Here is a 21,250-nt window from a genome sequence, read left to right on the forward strand (position 1 = left end):
CCCGGGAGCCATCTAGCTAAAGGTTTCGAAAAACAGCTGCCCAGTTAAAATAAAAACGTCTTTTTGCATAAAAGCACAAAACAAATATGGCCGGATACCATATATGTTGCCGAAAGTTGTTACAGCTTGACATCTTTTTGCGTTAAAAATCGCCAAGCAAAATATTCAAGTTGGTATAGTTACATTTTGTGGCACAGGCGCAAGAAAATTTTAGTGCTGAAAAATGGTACCAGAAAATCTGACCAACTCCTCACCAGGAATTGTAAAATACACTTGGCAGTCCCAAGACAGGTGAAGAATATGGTAAGTGAATCATAGGTATTATTACAGATTTGCTTTAAAAACAAACTAACTTGATGTATTTATTAAGGTTGGGTTTTATGTTTTACTTTAAGTGAGCTACCCAATCATACACTTTGGCAATAAAACCCAAACTTACAAAGAAATTGGTGTAGTCTGCTAAGAGCAGAAATTGCAAAATAAATGTTGTAAAGCAACAATATTTTACACTAAAATTTTTTGTGTTTTTAAGACCTATGAATTGAACCCATGTTCGCATCAAATGTATACATCCTGTTCCTGTGCTATTGAATCTTCAGAATAAAAAAAGGTCTTGGTTTTTCCTGAGAAAAGCTACATTCTACATTCACAGGGCATGTTTGCTGTTGGCATTATTTTGCAATAAAAAATTCTGTTTTTATTTTGTATTCATAACATTTTGTGGGGATATTACATTGTATTGGTTTTATTAAATTTTTTGTGCTTGGTTAACTGGATCATTTGTCTTTTTGTATCAATTCCTTCTTTCATCTGGTAGTTTTGTGAATAAACAAACAAGTCTGTAGTTGTTTTATTGCTTTCTTTTAATAGGTAAGGAAAAATTACAAATTTACATCACAATTTTCAACTTTGAGAGATAGGCTACAGTAAGTAGTAATGTGGTGTTTAGAATGCTGCCTTGCAGATACATGACACTTTATATTCTTTAAATACAATCATTGCAAAGCAAAATGACACAAACGCACATACAAAATTAGTGGAAAGTAATATTTTTATTACCAGAGCATGCCAATGCATATTTGATTTAGTTTTCGTTTTTATTTTGATAAAAACGCACGACGATTGTTTCTATATCTCTTGCAGTATCAATCAAATATGGCCGACGTCAAGCCATTCGCAGCCCAGACTTAATTTCTTCGTCCAGTCTTATAGAAATTGGTGATTTTAAGTTTTGCTAACCCTAACACTGCGACCAGCATTCAGTGCGACTTTACGCAAAGTCCCGATCATGTAAACGGAGATAGTCCCGGGACTTTAAAGTCCCGAGACTTTTGAAAGTCCCGGGACTAATAAGTCCCGATCATGTAAACAGGCCTAATAAATCATGTTTTCATGTCGCAAACCTTCATGTCGTATGTCGCGTTAAACTGTCGCTATGCGCATACCGTCCACACTTCCCACCTCTCCTTATCTACATTTTCGTGTTCAGTGTGAGTTTATTTATTGAACGAAATAAAAAGGTAATACCGTCACTCGGGTTTGTTTGTTTGTTTTACCCACAAACCATTATACCGTTGCGTTGCGTGAATTATTCATGGAATAAGGTACGAAATGGATAGCCTGCCAGATCTAGTTTTATTTTGTGATATACTTAACTGCGCAAATAAAAAAAAAAAACCTTCTACAATCTTTCTCTGTCAGAAGACCATCTTCGTGTGCTATTTTGTTATCGGGTTGACAAGCATTCCAAAAGTGGGCAATAAACACTTTATTAATTTACATCCGCGAAGAAAGCTTAGAAACAAAATACAAGCAAAAAAGGCAAATAATAAAACCAAAAACCTAACATTTTGTGTCTATAAACCGAAACATCGATATTATGGCCCAATCTTTCGGACATCCGAACCGCCGCTGCCCTCTCCAACAAAAATGGCATGCACTGCAATCAAAAATATATTTTTGTTCCCACAACAATGTCAGCGATGCAGACACAGTTAAATATGATCAACATATTAAAATAAAACAACAACAAAACCACTTATTTTGCAGTACAGCCAAGATGGGTTTTATCGTCATATATTACACTGTTTCAAAGTAAAAACACTGTCTATTTGTTTGGCTGTGAACCAAATATTTTTATTTATTTCAACGAATACAGATGAAGTCGATATAAACCTTTACAAGGTTTTAAACATGCTTAAGCAACTACTCAAGGCATTTCATGCCACATCTCATTACAAAGAAGCCTCACCTATCGGTTCACAAGTAGGGAAAGGGTTGCTCCACCTTCCGCTGCCCTCAACATCGAAGTCTTCATTGCAGATGGTGGACTTTGATCCCTGCAGTTCATATCCTTCATCGCAAGTAAACACGCATATACTCATCAAGGCATTTCCCCTGCTGCAGATGAATTCACCGTTTGCGGCGTGTTCAATGACAGGACATGATATTCCTGAAAAGTACATCCGAAGTTTAAAGTGATGATAATGCGAAACTAATTTCACTGACACTGTAAAAATGCTGAGACATAATACTTATTTTAGCTTAAATTAAGATCGGGTTTCAACATAAACATTGAAAAATTATTTGTAAAGTCAAACCATCGAAATCCATTCTATCCAGGTTTGCGTCTATTTATAACAACAAAGTGGTCCAGCAGTTTAAACATAATTAAGTCAAAAAAATATATAGTCCAGATTACACAAAAATATAAAATAACGCAATGTGAGTAAACATGACCCAATGTATTTTTTCATGTCTTTTTAAAAAATCAAGCTTACGTTCACATGGGTTGCCACATATTTCTTCACTTATTTGATCGGCGAAAACTTGGGTAAGACTGGCGAAACCGGAAGTTGGTATGAAAAGTCGATCCTCGCTTCCAGCGATAATACTCAGTTCTGTGCGATTCAGAGGTGTTCCGAATGTTGGAGGATGGACGCCCAACGCAAACGTCTGTGTTCAATGCGTATATTCAGTAACAGAGAATAAAGTGTTGCAACGCGTTTATTTCTGTGCACAATCTGCTCTAATGAAAAGTCTCCTAACGGTTTCTAAGCAACACACAAAAATGTATTCGTTGGAGGATTTGCGCTAGTGGTATAACCAGTATATGCATTTCGTGTGGCGAAAGTTGAAATAGGTTGCACAATCTCTACGCAAATGTTTCCAACACATGTGTTTAAAATGCGTAATTAGTGCTTTCTCGCATAAATAAAGCCACCTTCGGTCATACAAAGAATTTGACGAAAAAAATCCACATCATATACCTTTACGCCCATTTTTCGTAAACTCCTAGCAACCTCGTCTACTGAGTCGTCCGATCTGCCGTCGGTAATGACTATCAACAAGTTGCTCACATTCTGCCGATCCCCGCTTGCTCTTGTGAAGATATTTTCCCTTGCGTGTCGCAGAGCGTTGCTAGTATTGGTCCCTGTTAGAGTTGTTGTAAATTATATATACCGCGAGGTAATAACGAAATGCTTGTGAGCTTTATTAAAAAATGATGTTCATGAATTCTTTTAAAATCGATACGATTTTTAACAAAATTCCAACTAACATATAAAAATGGAGAATTTTTGTTTTTTGATACTCTAATGCATAGGACACAAAAATTGAACTAACAGGAATTTTTAGTATGTAACATAATGCTTAAATAAACCGGTTTAAAATGTACTGAAATTTGGGGGTTATTATATGTAAGTACATCTTTGGATAGTCAAAGTGTACCGTCAGCTTTGAGCCATTGAAACTCGTCAAGTGCATGTAGGAGTCCGGGTTTGTCGCCGATAAAATCGTTGAAGCGAATCTCCGAGAAATTGGTCTGTGCTGTTCCATAGTTGAAGACGGAAAAACGAGCCACATCTCCAAGCATGTCGAAAGCACTATAGAGACACATACAACATGTCTGCAGTTCACTCAATACTATAGGCTCTATTGTTTTTAACCATAATCATTAGTTCAAGTATTAGGAAAAAGATAAGAAGAAAAAAATCAACATTTCAACAACCATGGCAAAAAACGCTCTACCTTATAATTCGCTTGGTGAAGTTTTTCATTGTATTCCAGTTTTCCAAACCCACAGAGAAGGTGGAGTCGAGCACAAAGCACGCATCCATAAACGCGTGTGGCGGACACAGTTCTACAAGAAAAATTTAAAGTTTTTTTTTTAATTGGACACCACGAGACAAGCAGTATTAAGTGCAAACAGTTTTTTGTTCAATCTCACCGGCACAACAGGGTCTTGTAACTTTCCACTTGTTGTCAGGTATTGTCCATTTGGGTTTAGGCTGTTCCGCTTGAGTTAAGCTCGTTGAGCCGCAAGTGGTAATGTTGTCACGCATGGGTGGGTAAGGTTCGCCGGTTGGACATAAGATCTCGCAATGAGAGCGGAAGTTAAATTTATCTGAACACTCGAGGTCGCCGTTGAGCACACTTAATTCTTCGCAAGATTCGCCTGAGAAAGTCAAAGTTTAAGGTTATAATATATATAAACATAGCAATTCGTTACTAGCAAATCATGCTGTGATTTTTCTGATTTTAGGCTAGAGATTTATTTAAGTGCTAAAATCATACAAGAATAATCCCACATCCACATCCTAATTAAAACGTATCACTTGTCAAGCAATACGACATGAGTCGGTTCAGTGCCGTTATCAGACATTGCCATTAAGATTTATGATATCAAGCTTTGTGGTCAACAATACACAAACTTTATTCCTACCCTTTGGGACGCATAGAGGAGTCGAGGAGGTCCAAACACCTTCGCTGTCTCCGTCCTTATCGTCTACGCAGGTAGAAGAATCAGAACCTTTTAGCTCATAGCCTGGATAGCATTCGAAGATGCACACACTGTGTATGAGGTTGTCGAACGAACAAGCCATTTCGCCGTTAGTGGGCGCTACGTGCGACGGGTTGCATTTGACCTCTGAAATGGAAGAACACGTTTTAATTTTGTTCAGCCTTTACTTGTGGTGAATATAAATAAAAGTTAAATTGTGGTCTTTAGACAGATTAGCCGGAGTTGAAACCAGCGAACATGTGTATACTGTGCTTGCACAATTTTGTCATAATATATAAATATATTCTCCAGTAGTTTGAAACGAAATTCGTAAATAATAAAATGTAAGCGTGCATGCTTTCAATAACGTAAAGTCGAAAAAAGCAGTAGTTTTATGCCTAAAACTTGCTCAAGGAAAAGCTTGATTTCTTCATAGATAACAAGAAAAGCCACAACTTCAGTACCTTCACACGGGTTGCCGCATATCTCTTCATTCATACTGGTCGAATATATCTCAGTTCCCAGGTCTTCAAACCCAGCATCGGGCATGAACAACCTATCAGCCGATCCAGCAATCATCATTAGCTGGGTCTCGTTCATCGGGGGTCCATGTGGGGGATTCACCCCGAAAGCGTAAGTCTGATATATTGGATAAAGTTTTGTTGTTATTGCAGTTTTAAAAAGCCAACCCTGTCAGTCCTTTATAAATGGGCTACATAATTATAAACACTACATTTCCTTCCGATTTTTGCAGTTCATAATGCAGCATCACCACCATTTGTTTGAACTCCGCAAACAGTGTAACTGCATATAGCCTTACACTTTCATTATGTTTTTCAATTGGCGATGCAAAAATTACCTTTTTGCTTTAAAAAATCAAACATAAATGTTGATGTTTAACCCGACATTTTGTTCAAACATAATTCCTACTGTGTTTCTTACCATAACTCCTCTTGCTCTCAGCTCCTCGGAAACGCTCTCCACTTGATCGCACGACACGCCGTCCGTTATAACAACCAACACGTTGCCTACTTGTGGCCTGTCACCGTTTTCTTGCTTAAACACGACATCAAGTGCATGCTGCATGGCTTTACCAGTGACAGTGCCTATCGTATAGAGAACTCATAATAATAATTGTAAGGGTTTGTTTTACATGTTATAAGGATTTTAACCTACAAATTGTTCAAAAATAAGGGTTATTGGTAAGTTAGGTTTATATAAAGACAGATGTTTTTGTTTATTGCTAGTCTTTTTTTATTGCAAAAAGGTGCCAAATTCATTATTGGCGAAAAACTGCTTCTGTCAATATAGCAGTTATAGAAACCGGTAATGTCTTTACGAGATCACTGTTTGAATTTATGATATGAATTCTTATTGAAGAATGATTGTAAAAGAAGACACTTTAGTGTAGATTGTGGTTTGCACTAGAATTACTGTTTAGCAAGAAAAAGAATATTTACCGTCGGATTCCAACCACTCGAGTTTGTCTATGGCGTCGATCAAGCCTTGCTTGTTAGCAATGTAATCTCCCAGCAAAATTTGGGCTTCTTCGTCAAAGTATGATCCGTAACTTATAACTGAGAACCTGGTCTGATCCAAATCCATGTCGGCGTCCCTAAAAAATAGCATTTCAATAGATAGCAAAAAAAGAGTTAATGCGATTTATTGACTTCGTAGACGTTTGTTCGCAGTTGCAGTGATTCCCATACAGAACGCAAAATAGATGAAACATGAATAAGCAATAAAGCTAATATTGTTTTTTATATAGTGAGCTGCACTATTTCGACTTAATAGGTCTCAAAAAGTAAAGTATTACTGTATGATTCTTTTGGTGAAGTTCTTTATAGTGTTCCAGTTGTGCAAACGAACTGATGAAGAGGAATCGAGGATGAAAGAAACATCCCTCGGAGGACACGATTCTGGAGAATTAAAAAACACTTTAAACCGGAAAATCGCAAAGTTGCAAATACCAGACGAGGTGTCACTAAAAAAATACAATCAAACATATCGCCAAAATATACCCCAAATAGAATATCTGGCATCACCACACGGTTATACATCCTGTACTTGTTATTAGCCACTTAGTTCTTAAAATCAAGAACTTTACAGCAGACAGTTAAACCATAGTGGTGGCGCCATTTTTCAACTTACCAATGCAGCATGGTCGTTGGATATTCATCCTGTTGCGCGGTATGTCCCACTGTGGCTGGTTATATTTGCTCCTGTGCAGCTCCGTCATGTTGACGCATTTTATAGTGTCGGAAAGTCGGGGATAAAGGCGGCCTCTTTCGCACGTTACCTCACATCTGGAGTCAAGGAAAAATTCGTCGGTGCAATCCGGTATTCCACCTTGTATAACGAGGTCGCTGCAAGGAGCCACTGCGCAGAAGAAAACTCAGTAAGATGATAATCTGTAACCACACTGAACAAAATTCACATACAATACTCCTTTACTATTGGGACGATGTTCGGTAGTGAACATTTCAAAGTTGCGTGTTTGTTTGATTGAAATAACGCGATGTTAATTCTGATTTTATGGTTTCAAAATTTGTAACAATTAATTAAAAAAAACACACAAAATGAACGAATAATTGTTTATTTTTTTAATTCTGTCGACTGCTACCACTGTATAGCACTACGTGCTTGGAACTTAAAAAAAAAACTATTAAATGCTCTCGTAATATGCGTGTACAATCAGGCCGTTTGCTTCCAGCTATAATTTCAACAATATATCGTATACCGACCTATGTTTAAGCAGACGGGAGGTTTGTGATTCCAGTTACCACTCTTCTTGCCATCACCGTCACAAGTAGAAGTTTTGTTGCCTTTCAGTTTAAATCCTTCCAGACACTCAAACGAGCATTCGCTACCCTCGAAATTTCCATGAGTGCAATTGGTGACGCTATTCTTTGGTGCAGGTGCATCGCCACAAGATATCTCTGTGTATCAAAAGACAGCACTGTAATGCTTTATTAACGCTTGTACCCGCATTTCATTGTATTGCCATTGATGAGGCAAGAGGAACTCGCATAAGCTCGTGTTTAAAAGAAAATGAAAAATTGGCACCATACATGCTTAGGTAGTATTTAAGGTATTATGTGGCCTGTGAAGCCAGCAGTGTTGCTCGACGCTGCAAGTGCCATGTTAATAAAAGTTTAAAATAAAACTGGTTAAAGCGGATTCAGCGATTCTATTCTGAAGTATGTATTATTTTACTTTGTCACGTCATTTGCAGCATCTAATAAAGCGAGGTTAGACTCGCGAAACCTCGTGCGAATGAAGTTTTTAAACAACCGATCTGTCCAAAATAGTGCACCAGCAACTACTTGAAGTTATAGACTTGAGACTGACACGGCGTATTGCAGAAACTGGTGTATTATAGTTGTAATGATCAATGATGACATCAAGTATTTAGTTATGCACAACAGTTGTGTCAATAGTTATTTTTGCTGATGATTTATAAAAACAACTTGGGGATAACTGACTAATACAAAACCCATCCCGAAACATACCAATAAGTAGCTTTCACGTGACGAATATTAAGTTATAATACTCACGTTCGCATGGGTTTCCACAGATTTCGTCACTCATGGCTTCACGGAAAAAGGTGAGCGTAAGATCTTCGAATCCAGCTTTCGGGATGAAGAGTCTGCTTTCGTCACCGGCAATCGTTAGAAGTTGACCACGGTTAAAGTCTTTACCTTTGGGAGGGTAAACCCCCACAGCAAGTGTCTACATAAAAATTAGGAATGTTTGTCGGAAAAAAATGTGTTACGGTGATAATTGTTGCTTCAAGAGATTTGTTGTTTTAAAGTTTGCAAACTTATTTCGTTTTTGACTGAAAAATTACCTCCCTGTTAATATTTAAAGTACATGCTTTTGGACATAGACCATATCTGGCCGGTATGTATACAAAACATATTTTAAAATCCACCTACAGGTTTCGCTATTACAACGCACTATAGTTAGATATTCACCAAAGTTTTTCTTGTTGGTGTTCAACCATTAATATTACCAAACTCTTATGTATTTGATTCTACAATGACTACCCCTTGAAAGCAATTGCTGCTAAATTTCCCCATACCTTCACACCGTCGTATCTTAATTCTTCAGATATCTTCTCGATGTCGTCACATGACTGTCCGTCCGTGACGACAATCAACACGTTGTCCACGTGAGGGCGGTCGCCGTTAGCTTCTTGGAAGATCACTTCTCTAGCATGACGCAGTGCTCTGCCGGTAAAGGTCCCTACAAGATCAACATGTATGATTTGTTGCAAAATGAGTAATTTTGTTTTGTTGTATACTCTACCGTCAGATTGCAGCCATTCCATTTTGTCGATGGCGTCCAACAAGCCCCACTTGTCTTTCACGTAATCGTTCAATAAAACCTGAGTTGCGTCGTCTGTGAACATTCCATAGCTGAACACTGAAAATCTCGTCACGCCGGACTCCAGGTCGAACGAACTGCATTTACGAAAACAATTGGAAATATTGAACCTAGAGTCTGGAATCGGATACGTATTAACTAGTCCCGGAAATATTTAAAGAATGTTTTTTTTTGTGAAAACAACTTACTCAACAATGGACTTTGCGAAGTTCTTCATGATTTTCCAATTCTCTTCGTGAACGGAATATGAAGAATCGAGTATGATAACGGCGTCCATGTAAGCATGAGGGGGACAAGGCACTAAAAAAAGAAAAGATTGCGTTTTAGAATTTCTTGTTCGTTTCAATTTACAATAGGTGCTTGGCTAAATACATTAGTTCTACTAAATGATATCAGCATAACTTAATAATCTGTTCTTCTGGCATATATAAAACGTAACACATCACATGATTTCACAAGCGGTGTTAGCGTTATCCCCTTTTTCGTGTTGGCACGTTTTTTGGCGTTAGTTGTGTGCTGTACCTGTCTCATTACCTTGAGGAAGCCTTGTTGAATAACAGGCGAAACGTCGTTTTATATATGCCAGAAGAACAGATTATTAAGTTACAATATGCCTGGCAGCAACAAAAACATGATATCAGCATAGTTGTACAACCTGTTGGTAAGGGCTTGGAAAGCGTAGTCAGAGTTACACAATGACATCAAAAAATGACATACCATCAGCCAGTAAGTAAAGGGTATCGAAATGGCAGCAACACAACCGCATAGATTACAAAAACAATGCATAAAATATTTGATCGGGACACTTACATGAGCAACAGGGTTCTTCCACATTCCATCTATTTGGAGGAACGCTCCACTGAGGTCTGAGCTTGGGGTCGCTCGAGTTGCCACAGAACAACACGTTGTCATTCATGGGTGGATAGGGTTCTCCCGTCTCGCATTGAATCTCGCAACCCGAACCCAAACGGAATTCGTCGTTGCATTGATAATCACCGTTTAAAACCACGAGTGGATCACAGGGAATATCTGCAAAGAAATAATAAATTTTTTTCAATAAATTAAAAATAAACACTGCTAAAAATTACACAGTATGTTTCGCACCCAAATATACTGACTTGAACTTTTATTCAAAGCACCATTTTTTGCAACACGGATTTGTATCGCCACTTAGCTGAAAATCTCCACTTACGTGGTTCGACGCACGTGGGCGCTAGGGAGCTCCATACGCCATCGGTAAATCCGTCAAACCCATCCATGCATGTAGATATTGGCTCGCCGTCCATTACGTAACCCTTGTCGCACACGAAGTTGCAAACACTGCCAAGAGAGTTTCCGTCCGTGCAACTTACTCCGCCGTTAGTTAGCGCCTTGTGCGCCGGGTTGCAAAATATTTCTACGGAGATGGGAAGATAGTTATTTTGTATGTAATACTTTGTTTGTAATTTACGCTTATCAGGATTTTTGTGCACACATAGTGTGTCTTGTTACGTTTCTTTATTTAACTGACATTGTGTCACCAAAATAACCAAATAACATAAACCTAAAACACTAACCTGACTGCACATAACATTTTTATGCGCTTGCAACACATAATGGATGAAGAAAGAATAAAACTATTAGTACCTCTACATGGGTGTCCACAAATCTCGTTTTCTATCTCAGCAACAAAAGCTGATCTTGCTAGTTGACGGAAACCTTCCTTAGCGGTGAGCAACCGATCTGGGCTTCCGGCTATCTCAAGGAGCTGATCTTCATTGAAGAGTTTCCCAAAGGGAGATTCGACACCAACTGCAAACGTCTGTAAAGAGGCAGAAACGTGAGATCAGTAGTGTGTCAGATTTTTCCAACTAGCTTGACACTGGTTATTTCGGATTACAGTTACAGGTCTTTACCAAAAGCTTTGCAGGTTTCAAAGGTTGCTGCTTTAAGTTTTGTTGCGGTATTAATGATGTACACAAACATGGCGAAATATATTTAAAAATTTAATTCAAAAATTATTAGGGTTTTAATCCCATTTAAACTTGTGGGGCCGTGAAGTTCTATCTATCTGCACGCAAGAAACATTTGTTGGGAAGCAAGATTATTTGGACGGCAGGACATGCCACAAAGCTGTTCAAAAAAGTTACGTCAAGGTGGTAACATACTTTGACACCAAGCTGGCGAATTTCTTTCGATACGTTGACAACAGGATCGGCCGATATCCCATCAGTAATTACAACAAGTATGTTTTTGACGTTGGGACGATCTCCGTTTTGAGGTTTGAACACAACGTCTCTAGCGTAGGAAAGAGCATTTCCAATGTAGGTTCCTACAAGTGCATTTGCAATATTTAATGGTGTTTAAATTGACGTAGCTTGACAATTTACTCAAGATGTAATTTTTGTTTCGTTTTTTTTTTTAAATATATTAAATGCAGTGGTAAAAGTATTACTCAGAATAATTGAACTGGGGTGTAATAGGTTAGATTTTTTAGCGTTATTGTTAAAACAAAACTCTTGGAAATAAAAAACTTCATCAAAAATTAATCTTTTTAAAGCCCCAATGTTAAACCAAAGCTACATAGAAAATTTTAGGATGAACATATATAACAGCAGTCAGCAGATGTTTTAAACCAGTCAAGCTACAAACCGTCTGCGGCTTGGTAGGGAATCACGCTTACAGCCTCCAGCAATGCTTGCTTGTCATCTGTGTAAGTGTTGAAGAGAACTTCGAAGCTTGTATCTACTTCGATACCAAACGATAACACAGAGAAGCGAGCACCGCTTGGACCCATGTTGAATGTCCTGTGACATCATAACGTACAATTATTTTCACAATTTATGAAATATATATCTATCATGAGCAAATTTTGTGGTCGTCAAATTCTTCTCAAACAAAAAACAATAGATTGAAAATCTTGCAGTCGTTTCAGAACGTCAGTCGAGATCTTTCTCAGAATAACTTACTGTATAATTCCAATTGCAAACTCCACCATAATTTCCCAATTATCTTCCTGAACAGAGAAGGAAGAGTCGAGAACAAGAGCGATATCGACCAACGCGTTTGGAGGACACTGCGCCGCTGTAAATGCATATAATCTTAAAAACCGAATCATTTATAACTTTTATGCGGAAAATAAAAAAAGTGTTCTTCCAGCAACTTATTTTATACGTATAAATACTTCTGACAAGATAGAATAATTTGCGACAAAATTGATTGTTTTTCCTTGTTTTTAGTTTGTTTTAAATTCAATTTCTGTTTTGAAGTTGCCTATAACTGTTATCTGTTCATCGATGGGACAACTTCCGAAAAAAAATCACCCAAGTATAATTTTAATACATGCAAATAACTTTTGTACATAACACACGTAACATGTGTTCACATTCCTATCACAGCTATCTAAACTTACATCCACAGCATGGCTCAGATATATTCCATCGCAATCCGGACAAGTCCCAGCGTGGGGTAGCAGAAGATGACGTCATATCTTGACACTTAACTGAAGGCGGGTAAGGGGTGCCTACGTCACACTGTATCTCACAGGTGGAGTCGTAGTTGAAACCGTCCGTACATTGGAATCCACCGTTCCTCACTTCAAGGTCATTGCATATAGGACCTGCAAATGGGTTATTAGTACTTTATAAATTGTAAGTGTTGCTTTATACAATACTTATCCTACTAAACATGTCAGGAATTTTAATTCGGACAAACAGTTAGTTTAGCCATGTTTAGACTTTCTAACACAACGCCCCTTTTCACACATGCACCACCCTCATTCCGTATCCTATATCACGTACCGAACATGCGGCATTTTGGGTCCGGGTGACTCCAAACACCTTCGTTATCACCGTTGCCGTCGTCCAAGCAGGTTGAAAAGTCTGAACCATACATGTCGTAACCTTCATCGCAGGTAAAAGTGCACGTGCTGTTGAGCAGATCTCCGTTGGTGCACGATAACTGACCGTTAGCTGGTGCCACGTGAATCGGATGGCAATGGATAGCTGTAATGCAAAAAGGTCCATGATGATTATGTGTTGGTTTGTCTATACAAACGGGAGATTTTCTTATGTAGGTAAACGTGTTGCTGTACAGTTACGAACAAGCTTTTCCAATAAAAACATCAGTGAGCAAAACTGGCAGGTATTCTTTCACTGGCAAGGCTTGTATGTGACAATGATGCACATGCTGGCTACGAATAAGGACTTTAGGTTGTAAACAAGGAAAAGAAGTAATACATGGACGAGTTGACTACATCCATAAAGGATCGTTTCAGGCGCTTATCAGATCAATATGCAAAATAGATATCCAGTTTGTGGTTTGTAACCAGGCTTGACATGGTCATGTTCTGATTCAGGTGTGGTAAAAGTTAACATTTCAACATCTCATGAACAGTTTTACAAAGTTGAAGACATTTCCCATGAAGTAGAAAGAGAAAAAGTATAAATAATAACAGGGAAATTGTCTATTCTTGGAAACAAAAAGCAACTTGGATATTTGCAAACCTTCTGCTTACACCAAAAACAACTATTTGTAAACATTTGCCCACCAAAAGATGCCCTGTCTTGATAATAGCGAGTTAACTATACAAACAATCTCTTACTCTCGCATGGGTTTCCGCATATCTCGAATGTGACCCTATTGGCGAGCACAGTGTCTCTCAAGTCGTCGAAGCCGAGCGTCGTCGAGAAAATGCGACTTTCTTCCCCGGCAATCTGCATCAACTGCTTCTGGTCTGCTTTGCCGTGTTGCGGTGTCACAGCAATGACAAAGATCTGTTGAGCATCAAGTTGGTGTGAGAAACCTTTCATTAAAGTCCATGCAAATAAAGATAGGAAAACATCGTACTGTTTGAATCATTTTTCGTTTCTGTTTTTACCTCAAACTTTTTAAACGGTTTTCGGGCTAATCGTTTGAAAGTTCTGAATATAAGTATACACAAATTTGGAAACATTGGCTTGGTCGCTACACGCTTTCAACTAATTTCAATTCACGTACAAGAAGAACCAAAACACGTTTGTTTAACGGTGTTAAAGCTTTGTTTAACCCCCCGTGAATAAAGATCAATTCAGCAAATCTTAAAAAAACATTACAACACCTTAAAGGCAATATGCTTTTGGGGAACTCAAAAGAAAATGTACGATTCGCCCACCTTTACGCCACGGTCACGCAAAACTTGCGAAATGACCTCGACGTTGTCGTGTGACCTTCCGTCGGTGATGATGAACAACACGTTGGGAGCAGAACTGCGGTCGCCATTCGCATGGTTAAACATGGTGGTGTTGGCGTGTGTCAGCGCCCGTCCGATGAACGTGCCTAGATGAGAAGATACAGTTTAGGTTTGTTGTTGTTGGGCACTTGAGATCCGCTCACGATGACATGCGGCGCAGAAAAGGGTGGAATTAGTGGTTATATTCGTCCTTAAACCTGAATAAAGTATATTTTCTGTGTCTTTTATTCTCAGTGTCAAGAAGCCAAAACCCAATGAGTTTTGATTGTTAAACCAATTGTACATTTTACGTCGTAATTGTTTTTGTGAAATACGTGTAATGACATGTGGTAACGGGGCACATTATTTGAAGTCGTCGGCAAAATAAAACTATTATTTTACCCAACTTGATATAACTTATTACAAATATTAGTATACTCTCTTTAATAAAAGCCACAATACTTGGATTATTGTTAAGCATTATAGCCCTATGCGTTTAAAAAAAGGAAAAAGTAAATTTGCAATGCCCAAGACATAAAAACCCACTTCCTGCTCTTAGCCAGTCAAGTTTTTGGACGGCTGCCACCAAACCCTCACTGTGGCGAACAAACTGGTTGAAGAGGATCTGCGACCGACTGTGGGGGAAAGTACCGAAACGGAAAACGGAAAATCGTGTGCTTCCAGAGTCGACGTCAAATGATCTAGAGAAGCACAGACAGTGTTTAATAGGTTGTTGGAACATATTACGTAAGCGTGGTCAGAATGATCAACAGGCAAAGACGGACAATTAAAATATGCAATGGTTGTATGAACAGTTACATTGCAGTTAAAAGCGGCACCGAAACTGGCAATGATTTGTTAGCACTTACTGGATCATACGGACGGCAAAATTTGTCATGATTTCCCAGTTTTCACCGCCCACGGAGTTGGTCGAGTCAAGAACAATACAGGCGTCCATGTGAGCGTGGGGTGGACATTGGTCTGTTGGGAATTAAAGCATAATGAACAACTCTTGAACCAAGTAAAGCTCAAAATCAAAGTAAAAATAACAAATACATCGGAAATTGTTTGCAACCAAAACGCCATTTTTCAATGCAACAGGTATTGGCCTACCACAGGGGAAAATGTTTAGACAGTCAGTGCAACGGTTTTAAGTAAAATGATTTTAAAGATTAAAATCTCTTAGAATAAACTGGCCACAGGCCAAAGCAACAGTTAAAATACAGTCGTTGCTCAAGATCACATCAATTTCAAACATGTTTTCAAAGTGTTTCAAAACTAAACCCACCAACGCAACACGGTGTGCTGACGTTCCACCTCTCAGGGGGAATACTCCACCTCGGGTGCGGCTGTAGATGGGCGGGTATCAGGGGATTCCCGCAAGTGATGTTGTCGGAGCTCGGTGGGTAAAGTTGGCCACTGGAGCAAGTGACGAAACACGTGGAGCCGATTCTAAACCCGTCTGTACATTCAAAGCTTCCCCTGGACAACACCAAGTGGTCGCATTCAGGCTCTGGAAAAAAACGGGATGTTCAAAATTATGATAAAAAAAAATATGATGATAAAAACTTTTTCCGCTATGAATTATACTAGAAATCATAAGAAGTATTAATACAGTCGGGTTAGGATGTTTGGTGAAGACTGATTGTATAAAACAGCGTTACAAATACATTGCGCCTTACTAACTAAAAGTGTCAAGGATCCGCACTAACCGGGTCGTGGGCTGGTACGGCCCGTGGTGGGTCAATTCTAACCGGCCCGCACATCAAAAATAGTGAGGATGCCACACGATTCATGCAGCACGGTACGAAAACATTTTGTTCCCTTAATCCAACTACCAATAGTTATCACGTCATTCGAATGAAGTTTTTGGGCAAAAACTTTATCTTTAGAATATTTTATGCATTCGGTTGGATTTGCCAAACCTTAAAGGGGGTTCGTGAGCAACTGACAATGACTGGTGTCTTAGTTATTGCAATATTGAACGCAATCACCTAGTTCTTACCTAACAACTGACACACAGGCGTGGGGTGAGTCCAAATGCCCGAATTGTCGTCGATGGAATCATCAACACACGTTGTACGTTTGCTTCCAACGATCTGGTATCCTTCATGACAGTTGAAAGTGCATTCGCTATCGAGCACGTTTCCATCTGTGCAGTTCACCCAACCGTTGACCGGTGGAACTAGACCTGGGCATTGAACGTCTGTGGAATGAAAACATAGCTTATTGTATTTGTGGTTCTAATTCAGTAAGGCTTGCAATGCCACCAAAATGGAATAAAAACATTTGGTCATGAGATCGGTTTAATTTTGGCACACCCGTGTTGCCAATATGACTAAACAAAATTTACGCGATACTGTTATGGAGTGTTAGCGTAAACATGGTTTTGCTTTTTGATAGTTGCTTCACTATCGTTGGTATTATCTACAAATTTTAAATGAAGGTGATTTTGATGAGATAATACCACAGATTCATAACAGTATGTGCAAAATGATTGTGGAAAAGAGACAAATTAATAATTAGTCTAGAATACTAATCTGTTCAAAAAGGAACTAATCGTTATTACATACAACTCAGTCATGTAACGTACAGCACATAAGAATTTTTGTTAATTTTACTTTTTTGGTCCGTTTTGTGCGATGGTCAACACAAACTTACATTCAAGGCACTGAAGTTGTCGTTTGTTGCAGAGGTCAAAGTTGCAGCAACATTTGCAGTGAGTGTTCGGAGCGTCAATGTTGCATTGTGAGGGAAACCAGGCAGCTCGCTCGTTCTGAATGGGAATGAGTTCAAAAACAAATTGTAGTCAATTACCATTTTACAGTACAGGCGCGGACTTTATAGAAGAATAACAAACAAAAAAAGGTGGGATATTGTGTGGGAGTATAATTTTAAAACAGCAAAAAGTAATACGTTTACAGCCTTGAGGCTAAAATTTGAACTTCACATGTTCAAATCAAAGACCTTCACAAAAAAGAGTTTATTATGTGCCTCTTGTATACCTGCCAAAACGTGATATTGTGAACGCATTAATCGAGCACACACCTGTACAAAGTTGTTGTCGCACGCCAACGCCTGTTTACACCTCTTCGTGATCTGCAGTCGGCCGTCATTTCGTCGCATCTCATTCTGACAGGCGCCCTGCAAAAACCGCTGGTTTCAAGCATTTGCGTAGTGGTTTTTGGAGCTTGGAAGTGACAAGCCATGGTCTCTATTCAAGACAGGCCGTGACCTCTCAAACGCATTCTTGGTGAAGTAATTACACGCCTTTAATTGTTTTCTTTCAAACAGCGCAACAAACAATATCGGATACTTAAAATGACAACGGTTGGATACAGAAAGTATCAGTTTTTCGCCTTGCGCAACCGAATTTAGAAAATGTTTCATAGTTGCCAAAACAATTGGTTTAGAGACGCTTCTAATCCTCAATAGCTTTACCAGCAGTCTCAAACTTATTTACCAAAATATTTGATCAAAAGACTCACTTCGTTGGCAAGACATTGTTGCAATCGACCGTTTCTCTCACATTCTGCGTTGCTGCCGTCGTTTTCACAAACCCAGCAGTTTAAACCTGTAAAAATTGATGAAAAAGGTTAAGTCACATGCACATCTGAACGAGAAAGGTTGCGAGACCAAGCACATTTATTACATCACAATAGAAGATAACATCTCACTTCGCTTTCATATTGGCAGTAATAATTGTGCAGAATTTGGTCAATTTAAACAAATAGGCCTACACTATAAAGGTGTTTTCTTTTCACTGAAAACTGTACTGATATTTTGTTGTTACTCTTCTGTAAATAAGGTCGCAGTATATTTTGATTTAAAACTTACCTTGAGTTTGAAACACGCAACACGCCCACAAAACGCCCAGAAGCAATATCCTCATTTCGTTCATCAGCTCTTGTTGCTTTAGTAATAGTTGCAAGCAGGTAAAATTGTGATATGTGGAAGAAAACTATCGCATATATATATACGAATGTGTAAAGGTGTAAGCAAAAAAAGTTAGCCAAGCCCTTGTTCAAAATACTTTTAAGGAGACAATTCTTGGAAGAAGTTCACGACTTAAGCTGTTGTCGGTCGATCGCACGATAACAACGCGGAAGAAAAAGGCTCGGTAATTATGCGGTCGTTTGCGGTTACGCCAATTACATAAAAATCACGTTTTCGTCGGCTGTTTTTGGAATATTAACGGTTAGCGGAATACCAAAATAATTTCAATTGCGGGAAATACTGTGCGCGTGGATTAAACTTGGATAGACTTTGACCCCAAAACCTTTTGTCTGAAACTTTTAAGGCAACAACATTTCAGTGCAATATGAATATTTCGTGTGGTCTACGTTGCTTAAGAAAACAAAATGGAAATTGAAAAAGACAGTAACTTTAACCTTTTTTCCGAATGATTACATGTGTCATTTTTAATGGAATGTATATTTCAGCGAATGACGTCACCTCTCACGTGCTGTACATCGTGTTTTCAGCGAGGGCCAAACCCGCCGACTGGTACCACTTTCCCTACCTGGACGGCCCGCGGCTCATCTAATTCGGGGATTTTATTTCGTTTACGTTCCAACACGCCTTGGTCGTGCGCCAAAATGTTGTGTGTCACAAGTTTAAGTCCATTCATTCCTATGATTAATGCAGAGTCTTGTTACAACGCAATGATGGGCGAATGTATTACTTTCAGGGATGTCCGCCCGTAGGGCTTCATGGGAGAATATTTGTAAATATATTTTTCAATACCAGGGTGGCTTGGTTCACCGATCCGGTGTTGTTTATTGTTTTTTCATCGGTATATTTTTCAATTTTATATTTTTTGAATAGGGATAAATACGCCAGAAGAGAAGAAGTACATTTATTACGTGGAGTCGAGTCAGTTTTTGTTGCTCCGTGTGATCAGGGATGCAAAACAGTTATGGGCATTTTTAGTTGAACTATTTAAAATAAACCTTAAACTTCTTGGAAATAAACCCACTTGACCCGAGGTAAAAATGTTACAAAGTAACCCATTTGACCTGAGGTACAGTTCAGAATAAATCTTACATATTGGTGAATATTATATGCACATTTTTCAACATTCTTCCGCAATCCTGTGCGTTAAATTCCACTTCTGAAAACGCAAATTCTGTTTTTCTAAAAGTCAAATACGTGAGGAGTGCGCATGCCTCACCTGCGAAACCGGGTCAATATGGAAATACTCGACAAACAAACTACGCGGTCGCCAGTTTTACATTCAACGCACGCAAGCAATGTGTCAAAAATTCACCACAAACATTTCCCATCTATTTACCGCGATTTCGTACGACAGTGACGTAAGCTGGACTAAAAAATTCTTTGGGGATAATAGAGGCATCCAGATGGGTGACGTCTATGCGCGGGTGTCGCGGGTTTGTGCTTGCATGACGCTTTGATTAGAATTTAGATAAGTGGCGAACCACGGGCGCAACAGGTACTGCCAGTTTTCTCGTGTTACGCAACGAAAGCAAAGTTGTTAACTTTTCCAGTCAAATTCAACAACACAACACAAGGTCAAAATACTGCTTAAAATGGGAAGTTTTGTATAATCTTAAGCACTGCAAACATGCAATATTTCATGATATTTGAGGGTCTATGTTAGTTAAACAGATTAAAATCCCTTTAGCAAAACGAAAGCAACGATAATTTTCAAACCAAGGATATGAGGATAATACACTTGAGTTTTACAAAACTAAACTTGCGAAACATTAAAAATATCTGTTGAAATGCTGCAACAAAGTACTATCCGGGCATAGGAATTTGGCATTCAGACGCAAAGTTCGTCTAAACAAGATTACAAAAACGTCCCGAAACAATACCACAATGTAACAATTAGTTTCGAAGCATAACACATAAGTTGGTACCATTTGTTCGGCAATTCGTCACGACCAACTTTCCACCGCATTCAAAAACATTGTCCATTTCACCGCATACGGAAAGTCCGAATGACTGCGGTTAGGTAATGTCACTTAAATGAAGGCTTTTTCGAGAAGCAAACCCATTATTTTGGCAACAGATTAACGACGAGCCGCAATCACGGCAGTTCATGGCCGTTCCGTTCTCCCCTTTGACGACCCGGGTAAATCTGAACAGCACTTGGTTTTGTGGTTGGGAGAAGTTTCGCTGCATCAGTGCAAACGTGCATAAGATGCCATATTTTTACACATGACGTAGTGATCAACTGCTGGTTGCCGTATATTTTTAAATATGACGGATGAAAACTCGCACATACCTTGTTTAAACCTATTTTGCAACTGTGACAACTTCTGATCGATCATTTCAAAATATTTTTGACAAAAGAATAATCAGATGTTCAATAAGTTTTCCGGAAACGCTAGATAATGTGTTGCTTTCATTTAAATGTTGGCAGGTAGGACATAATTCACACGCTCTTGAGTAAAAGTTGGCAAAGCCATACATTTTGAACTAACGAGGTTGGTAAACTAAATCACCTCATTTGTACAAGAGTTTTCTTGTCGTAAGTGTAACCTATGCCCGGGCAATCGATTCGCCATTACACTACAGTTGCGAAATTTTGGTGGAGCTGAAAATTTACTCACTCTTTTTTGTTCATTTCGCAAAACTTCAAAAGCTCATGTAATTGGGTTGGGCCATGGCCCTACCTTAGCTACGCCAATACAGGACAATAGTATTGCCTTTAACCATATACAGACAGATGGATATCTAACCATATAATTATTCATTACTCAACAAACATATTTTTTTAAGAACGCTGTGAAAAGACATTCAGTTTATTGAATGATTTTTGGTTATTTTTACTGACAATTTGTTCCATCTAAACTAAAATTTGATTAAAATTTTTGAGGTAAAAGCTATGAAGCAAGTACAAGAACCCTGATACACACGAATCGCCA

General features: G+C 38.7%; 1 protein-coding gene across 1 annotated transcript; it reads right to left on the reverse strand.

The window, feature by feature from the left end:
- Positions 1 to 1,753: 1,753 nt before the first annotated feature.
- LOC145911248 (collagen alpha-6(VI) chain-like) lies at positions 1,754 to 15,760 on the reverse strand. The gene is made up of 31 exons (XM_082998526.1): positions 15,646 to 15,760; positions 15,227 to 15,338; positions 14,904 to 15,058; positions 14,301 to 14,464; positions 13,752 to 13,923; positions 12,949 to 13,152; positions 12,561 to 12,767; positions 12,118 to 12,232; positions 11,801 to 11,955; positions 11,317 to 11,480; positions 10,796 to 10,970; positions 10,362 to 10,565; positions 9,980 to 10,198; positions 9,358 to 9,469; positions 9,092 to 9,246; positions 8,865 to 9,028; positions 8,338 to 8,512; positions 7,525 to 7,719; positions 6,932 to 7,159; positions 6,597 to 6,699; positions 6,241 to 6,395; positions 5,723 to 5,886; positions 5,245 to 5,419; positions 4,724 to 4,927; positions 4,229 to 4,456; positions 4,030 to 4,141; positions 3,730 to 3,884; positions 3,270 to 3,433; positions 2,781 to 2,955; positions 2,252 to 2,452; positions 1,754 to 1,939 (listed from the first exon to the last, which is right to left on the reverse strand). The coding sequence occupies exons 2-31, from the start codon at positions 15,313 to 15,315 to the stop codon at positions 1,878 to 1,880; spliced, it is 4,950 nt and encodes a 1,649-aa protein (XP_082854652.1). The 5' UTR covers positions 15,316 to 15,338; positions 15,646 to 15,760; the 3' UTR covers positions 1,754 to 1,877.
- Positions 15,761 to 21,250: the final 5,490 nt, after the last annotated feature.

This window comes from Ascidia mentula, chromosome 8 (genome assembly GCF_947561715.1).
Source record: "Ascidia mentula chromosome 8, kaAscMent1.1, whole genome shotgun sequence".
NCBI lineage: Eukaryota > Metazoa > Chordata > Ascidiacea > Phlebobranchia > Ascidiidae > Ascidia > Ascidia mentula.

What these genes read in the sequence shown, in the direction of transcription:
- LOC145911248 (XM_082998526.1), bottom strand. Translation starts at nt 15,315, where the DNA reads ATGGACGCCTGTATTGTTCTTGACTCGACCAACTCCGTGGGCGGTGAA. An exon ending in TTCGCAAAGTCCATTGTTGA is followed by an intron (nt 9,247 to 9,357) that starts GTAAGTTGTTTT and finishes TCGTAAATGCAG; the next exon opens with TTCGTTCGACCTGGAGTCCG. An exon ending in GGAATGGCTGCAATCTGACG is followed by an intron (nt 9,029 to 9,091) that starts GTAGAGTATACA and finishes TTGATCTTGTAG; the next exon opens with GGACCTTTACCGGCAGAGCA.